A 7,495-nucleotide genomic window follows, 5' to 3' on the forward strand; every position below is an offset into this window, starting at 1 on the left:
ATCTGAGCTGTGTATAGTGTTTCATTTGTGTTGATATTGATAGATTTGTTTCCCTCTATCAAACATTGCTACACAATATGGTTTCTGCATCAGTAGTCGTAGTACCAGATTATGTGATGTGATAAACTTGTTTTATGTCCTATCATTTTTCTCTGTTCATTTTATCTCCTTGACATAGTTTGTTTTGTTCATGTAGACTCCATCTGGCGGCATGGGCTGGGCATGTTGATGTTGTGAAATGCCTTTGCAAGCACAAAGCGGATGTCGGGGCTGCAGCAATGGATGACACCGCCGCGATCCATTTTGCTTCCCAGAAAGGTCATTTGGAAGTGGTGCGTGAGCTGCTGGCGTCGGGGGCCTCTGTGAAAGCAAAGAACAGGAAAGGCTTCACGGCGTTGCACTTTGCTGCTCAGAACTCCCACCTGGATCTTGTGAAGTATTTAGTGAGGAGGGGCGTGGGCATCACAACAAAGACAAATGCAGGGCAAACGGCTCTACATGTTGCAGAGAATGATGACGTTCGTGCTTTCCTGAAAGAGTGTGAGCAGTCACTGAAGAAGGGAGTGGAGCTACCATCTGAGAAGAAGGATGATTCTGTTGCTGAGAAGGCTGATGATGGCAAGGTCTCAGGTGAAGCTAGAAAAGATGGTGTTGATGCCGAGCAGGGCGAGAAGAGGAAGAGTGAGGAGATTGGTGCTGGGACGAGGCTGCCGGAGGTGAAGAAGGCCAAAGTTTCACTTTCGCATCTTGAAAACGACATGGAAGAAGAGGATGAAGCAGACGACTAGAATCGAATAGCCTCGATAATGTCATTTGATGGTGTCAACTTGTATGCTGTGTTATCCATTGTTCTTTTGGCAATTTTGGAATGCTGGCAAACAAGTGTAAGAGTTTTAGCTGTCCATGGGCATGTTATCCGTATCATAGTTGTTGACCAGCAGTACTATGTTTTGATCAAGTAGCTTATGATGATGATTTACTACTGATTCCCTTAAACCAAGATGATTTTACTACTGTGAGTACGCTTAAGTGCTGTGTTTCTTAATTTTCATGGAATATTATCTGCTGTCTGTGTTGCAATCTCAATTCCTCTTTTGAGCTTGTTGTAATTTCAAACAAGAGGGAAGAAAAGAAAGACAACGGCCCAACCCATTGACGAAGGAATAGGCCCAAACGGGAAGAAGGCAGTAGTCCTGGTGAGTTATCCACTCCTTCCATCTACTCTCTCACACTCAGAGGGAGGAGACAAGGAGCACTCCGCCGCCGCCGGCTGCTCCGTAACCCACGAAGCTAGATAGATAAGCATGGCGGCCACCAGCGCGAGTGCCGGTGCCTCCCTCTCCGTCACGGCTGCCGCTCACCGCCTCAGGCACCGGCAGCTATGCGCTTGCGCACGTGGGCCCGCGACGCGACCGCATCCCCTCCTCAAGCTGAACCGCCGCAGCTACGCGGTCGCGGCGTCGTCGGCGGCGGCCATGTCTCCTCTGTCCCTGTGGGAAGGCCAAGGCATCCGGGCGGAGTTGGATGCGCCGGGAGGAGTTGCCAGCGGTGACGTCATGGGCCTTCTTCTCCGGGAGCGCATCATCTTCCTCGGCAACGAGATCGAGGACTTCCTCGCCGACGCCGTCGTCAGCCAGCTCCTCCTCCTCGACGCCATGGACTCCGAGTCTGACATCCGGCTCTTCGTCAACTCCCCCGGTGGATCACTCAGGTCGCCTCCCAATGCATCACTCCCTTCCCTCGGTTTGTGTAGGGTTGAATTTACTTACCATCTCAACAAGGGATGCCTTTTGTGGTCTTACATTATTCCACGTGGTCATCTTGTGGGCAAATTACTTTGTCCAGATATACTAATTCGATTCGTGATAGTATTCACTCCCGGCTGTTTGATTTGATATAGGCTGCACTAATCAAAATCATGACCTGCATTCTAGTAGACTCATCAAGTCGATTCACAGTAGTAGACCATCTTTTTATCAGACAATATCTTGCTGGATAAGAGTTTGCTGGCCATGATCAATGTGACACTGACACACCTTCAGACTGTAATACCACCTATAGACCCATTTGCTAAAATCTGCACTAATCTCCGAATGATACTTTACTGACTATCCTCGAGTCACCCTCTTGCTAGACCTTTTATGTATTTTAATAATTTGCCATCCCCGCAGAAGGTTATTATTCATTCAATTTTGTTTTACAATCTTCTGGTCCGAGCAGGGGCGGAAATCTTATTCTTCACCGCGTCAACAATTCTAGATTGCAAATATTATCTTCGTTGTTACTTCATTAAACTAGGCTTTTGTTATCCCTAAAATAATTCCAGTTTGATTGTATTATTGTCTAATCCAGTGGGTCGTTTCTATACTCGTAATTGCTGAAACGGAAAAAAGGTTGACAAAAATCCTAGTGTAACCTACCTATGGTAACACCTAAGTTAACCACTGAAATCTAGGCCATAACTAAAATCTAGAATTGAATGGAGTGACTAACTCAAATCCGCATCGGGCAACTTGTTCTCTATGATGATCAAACAGTATGTAAGTTTGTGTCAGTAGGTCGCTGCTTATTGGCTTGCTATATCAGCCGAATTAAACTCTTAGCAATATCAACATCGAGCACCTTGTTGTCTGTGATGATCAAACAATATTTAAGCTTGTATCATTAGCTTGCTACTTATTGGCTTGTTATGAGATCAGCTGAATGTAACTTTTTGGTAATACCTGCATTGAACACCTTGTTCTCTGTGATGATCAAACAGTATGTAAACTTCTATCACTAGCTCGTTTCTTTTGGCTTGTTATAAGATTAGCTAGATGAAACTCTTTAGTACTACGCCAATATGGGCATATGATTACAGTTCTTCTATATATTTGCATTTTGTACAGACCCCTCGTTTCTGTGAAAATAAAATATTCTGCTTGATGCCTGGAGTTTGTAATGATATATGTTGCACCTTATGAATGATGTTTTTCTTGTTTATATGTGCGTAACATTCATCTCTCTTTCAAGGTATCACATTTGACTAGTTGACTATTAGTTGGCTTTGAATGCCCTGTTATTGACTTGGAAGACCCTATTGTTAGTTGACTTGGAGTGCCCTCTTCTAGTTTGGTATGAGTGGTGGGAAAAGAATAGTCCTGTCCAAAGGACTAGTTCATGGAACCAGAACAAGTTTTGGACATAAGCAAAGTCAAACTTTGACTACTAGTAGAATGGGTATTTGAAATATTATGTGTAGATTTATTTGGAATATTTGAGGTCTAAAACAACACTATTGGAGAACGAGAGGAGTTTTAGGCTAGCCTTGCCATTACGGTGAAGTGCGTGCAATAGTGGCCTTTGCATATCTGTTGATACAGACTAGTTGCATTTTGTGACTTGACTTTTTTTGTTTTACATTTCAGTGCGACAATGGCTATCTTTGATGTAATGCAGCTGGTGAGGGCAGATGTATCCACTATTGGAATGGGCATAGCTGGATCCACAGCTTCTATAATCCTTGGTGGTGGCGCAAAGGGCAAACGATTCGCCATGCCCAACACCAGGATTATGATGCATCAGCCCGTGGGAGGCGCGAGTGGCCAGGCCTTGGATGTAGAGGTCCAAGCCAAGGAAATTCTGGCTAGCAAGAGGAATGTCATCCGGCTGATTTCAGGCTTCACGGGGCGCACACTGGAGCAGGTAGAGAAAGACATCGATAGGGACCGATACATGGGTCCTCTTGAGGCTGTCGATTATGGGATCATCGACGGCGTGATCGACGAAGACAGCATCATGCCACTTGAGCCGGTTCCGGAGAGGGTGAAGCCTAAGTACAACTACGAGGAAATGTACAAGGACCCTCAGAAGTTCCTTACGCCGCATGTCCCAGACGATGAGATATACTAAAGCTAGCTTGAGCTTTCGTCAAACAAAGATGATGTAATCCTTAGCAGTAGACTTTATCTGCCGTTGCATTTGGTGTGATGGTGTAGCTGTTGTGTTTTGGCATTTGACCAAGCAAATGAAAGCACATGGAACTTAAAACTGGTCTAACCAGCTAGCCTCGTCGAATGTATTCTGCACAGCAAGCAACTGCTGGAGCTTTTGTCAAAAGTTTGTAACACTTGTTTTACTACTAATTGGCTGTTGCATTTGGTATGTTGGGAGCTGTTGTGTTCTGGCTTTTGACCAAGCAAATGAAAGCATATGGAACATAGAAATAGTCTAATCAGCCAACCTTGCTGCAAAGAAGAAACCAAAGGACACGGTGAAATTTATTGATTGCACCCAAACTCATGTGGGGAGAAGAATCCAATGTAGCCAGTAATCCTTTACAAGACACAATAACAATGAATACAAGAAACAATTTCTGAAACTCTTGATACAATTATCACAGCCGCTGCAACGAAGCATGATCATCTCATCAATACATGGCACCAACAGTCGGAACCAGGGCTGGAGACACGCCGCCTTTGACCCTAAGGCCGAGCGGGTCCCAGAGCCGGACAGCACCTGAGCTCCCAGTTTTCAGGCTCACCGGAGCTTCAATCCGGGTAGCATGTTCATGGCCATGGCCCTCTGCTGCTAATTTTGCCCTCTTCAATCTGATACGTTCAGCTCTTGAACCAATTGTCTGACCCAATATTGAGGCAGCTATGGTAAGGGCCATGGCACTCTTCGGCATCAGGATGGACTTCCTCAGCATCCCTATGAAAGGCACTGCAGCATGGACCGCCGCAAACCATTGCACTGAAAACTTCGTGGTGTGCTCCCTCCAGATGCCAAGAGGAACATTGGCTGCCATACCGAGCAGTGCGATCACCACTACTTTTGTCGGTAGGGGCTGAGGGCGAAGCCCCTTTGCAAACGCCGTGCGGGATATTGCTGCACGGGCAGCAACAATTGCAGGAGGGCACGTCAGTTTCATACCTGCTGGGGGCGCCAGCAGCTTTGCGACAAGAGGCACGACTCCACCAATTGCTCTATATGACTTTGCAAGAGGGCATTGACCATTTTCCAGCCAGTCATTGCTCATCGCTTCATGATTGTTATTAGACTGGCCTTTATTCTGAAATGACAAGGAAAGCAAAATCAGGTAAATGAATGGCATGCTCCAATTCTAAGGAATAACCTTATATTCGTTGCTCGTTTTAATAAGCTCCATGTCTGGTAGTTCAAAAATATCATGTGAAGCTTGCATCAAAGATAGATTTGCTTTCTTTTGGTACTAAAAAACTGGTCTCGTCTAAAGGCTGGTAATGAAACTTTCTAACACAAGGATGATAATTTGAAGGATAGAACAAATGCACGAGGAAAAGAGGAACCATAATTACCTGGGGGAGGCTGTTGGGATTCTTCTTGTTGGAGTTCTGCTTATTGCGCTTGTTTGAGAAATCACCGAAGCTGAAAAAGCCTCCGAATCCTGAGAGACTGATGGTAGCTGCTTTGGCTGCCAAGGGGTTAAATTCTGGAGCGGGCTTTGGCAGAGGCTTCTCAATATGTGCAAACGCTCCTTCTGAAAGTGGAACAACCCCGTCTCTGCCGTGGAAAACTCGAAATGCCGTGTCAAAGTTGGGCCCGTCTTCAAAAATTGGACCCTTTGCTCCGGTTGCCTTCACGAGCAGAAAATGATAAAGTTTAGCAAGCAAATAAATAACATACATACACTTATATATTCAGATAAAGAGGGGTGGATGGTAAGGACATACCGGAGTGGGGAAATTAATGGATGTCAAGGAAAAACTTGTAGGCTCGTTGATGTTCCTCAGGAATGGGCATTTATCAATTCCTTGTTGGACAACATTACTGTCTTCCGAGCACATTGGGTCGCCGAAAGCTCTTTGGAAAAAGGAATCCATGTGAACAACAGCAGCAACCTAGCCTGTGAGGTGAGAGTAATATGAGTCAAGAGATGGTATATGCCAGAACTGCAAGAGATGCAGCTGCCAGTCACCCTATGGTGGGAGCGCCATGATCAGAACTTATGAAATCAATAAAAGTATCTTCTTTAGCACCGACAGAATTGATAGGCTGTGGATAGACAGATTAACTCAATACAGTCTGATTAAATTTCATCCCTGGGTGCATATGGTCGGATTGGTTGACAGTAGTCATAAACAATTTGTTAATCCATGGTGATTGAGTCATCGAACTAATCACCTAATAAAACACGCACTACACAGAGACCCGCCAACCAACCCGCAACCACCCCTGTTACTAATCAGTATCGGCTCTTTCATCTTCTTGGTTGGAATGAAAAAAAAAACGAAATGATGCAAAATTAATTTCATTCCATGATTGCCGGCTGGAAGCCGGGCACCGAATCAGGGGAAATGATAGGGGCAAGGATCACGGTAGATTTGCTCGGAATCGCAATTCGATCCCACTCGCTGTGAGATGTTTAATCTCGCAGGGCGATCAACGAATCGACCGGCCCGGCCACCCATCCTCCCAAATCGAATTCGACGAGGGGGGTGCTAATCATGCAGAGCAACCAATCAACCAATCCGTCCGCCCGCCCTAAATCGAATTCGACGCAGCTAGTGGTAGAGGAGGCGGGAGAGAGGAGAGAGAGTAACCTGGAAACTGAAGCGCAGGAGAGGAGGAGGCAGACGAGGAGGCGAGGCGGGCGGGCGGCTCTGGATTTTTGGTGTGGTCGTGTGGAGAGCACAGGTGAGATGAGGAGAGACGAGGAGGGGGAGGGGGTGGGAGGCGACTCCGAGAGGGAGGGATTGGTTGGGTAGTTGTTGGGTGCGGTGGTTGGCACCCATCAGCACATGCGTAGACAGGGAAACGGGGGTGGGTTCGGAAGGTTTGACCCTGTGTTGTGACTCGGCCAACCGACAGCGAATTGCAATTCACGCACGCGGCGCTCGCACTGACTGCGTCTGCGTTGCAGCCGCCCCACTGGTTCTTCTTCCTTGCGTCGTGTTCCACCCCCTCTCGCCGTCCGTGTTGACCCTGCCAAGCGGTAGTGGTACCAGCAGCCTTCCTGCGTCCCCTCTTCTTCGAGTGAGAATCTAGCTTGCGTCCCCACATCAAAATCAAAATAAAATACTTAAAAATGGCGCACCCAACAATTTGTGTGTGTGTGACGTATCGTTCCTTTTAAATGAGACGCGACGTCGTAAAAGATGATACGAATGTAACACACATATACTCCCTCTGTCTCATAATATAAAATCTTATTAGATCGAATTTACAAAGGAGGGAGTATAAGAGAAAACGGTACTCACAAAGTTAGTATTTGTTTCAAAAATAACAACTTTGTGCCACATAATACGGTTTCTGACGGTAAGTCTTGATTTTTTTTCTAGGAGTACACCAACGACATTTCATATTTTTATAAAAGATAGAAAGATAATTCTAAAAATCTTGTCCCGGATGCGAACATTTGGCGGCGGGGTACAAACTCCTTGCACCAAAACCTAACAGGTAATATAGACTAATCTCTCACAAAATATTGTAATCCACCAGCACCGACTCCTGCAAGCCGCCACACGACAATCTC

The 7,495-nt window shown here is 46.0% G+C and overlaps 3 protein-coding genes across 3 annotated transcripts in view; 2 read left to right on the plus strand and 1 right to left on the minus strand.

Moving 5' to 3' along the window:
* The window catches only part of LOC119273893 (serine/threonine-protein phosphatase 6 regulatory ankyrin repeat subunit C-like), a 3,371-nt gene extending 2,352 nt beyond the window's left edge, over positions 1–1,019 (plus strand). Inside the window, exon 2 of the mRNA XM_037554823.1 lies at positions 197–1,019. Coding sequence (XP_037410720.1) covers positions 197–788 — 592 coding nt within the window. The 3' untranslated portion in view covers positions 789–1,019. The remainder of the gene's footprint in view (positions 1–196) is intronic.
* A 177-nt stretch (positions 1,020–1,196) lies between these two features.
* On the plus strand, positions 1,197–4,143 carry LOC119273925 (ATP-dependent Clp protease proteolytic subunit 4, chloroplastic-like). Its single transcript, XM_037554825.1, has 2 exons — positions 1,197–1,711; positions 3,408–4,143. Exons 1-2 carry the CDS (start codon positions 1,305–1,307, stop codon positions 3,889–3,891), a joined length of 891 nt encoding a protein of 296 aa, XP_037410722.1. The 5' UTR covers positions 1,197–1,304; the 3' UTR covers positions 3,892–4,143.
* A 90-nt stretch (positions 4,144–4,233) lies between these two features.
* LOC119273909 lies at positions 4,234–6,713 on the minus strand. Its single transcript, XM_037554824.1, has 4 exons — positions 6,564–6,713; positions 5,694–5,866; positions 5,319–5,597; positions 4,234–5,053 (listed from the first exon to the last, which is right to left on the minus strand). The coding sequence occupies exons 2-4, from the start codon at positions 5,841–5,843 to the stop codon at positions 4,409–4,411; spliced, it is 1,074 nt and encodes a 357-aa protein (XP_037410721.1). The 5' UTR covers positions 5,844–5,866; positions 6,564–6,713; the 3' UTR covers positions 4,234–4,408.
* Positions 6,714–7,495: the final 782 nt, after the last annotated feature.

This window comes from Triticum dicoccoides, chromosome 1A, assembly GCF_002162155.2.
Source record: "Triticum dicoccoides isolate Atlit2015 ecotype Zavitan chromosome 1A, WEW_v2.0, whole genome shotgun sequence".
Classification (NCBI taxonomy): domain Eukaryota; kingdom Viridiplantae; phylum Streptophyta; class Magnoliopsida; order Poales; family Poaceae; genus Triticum; species Triticum dicoccoides.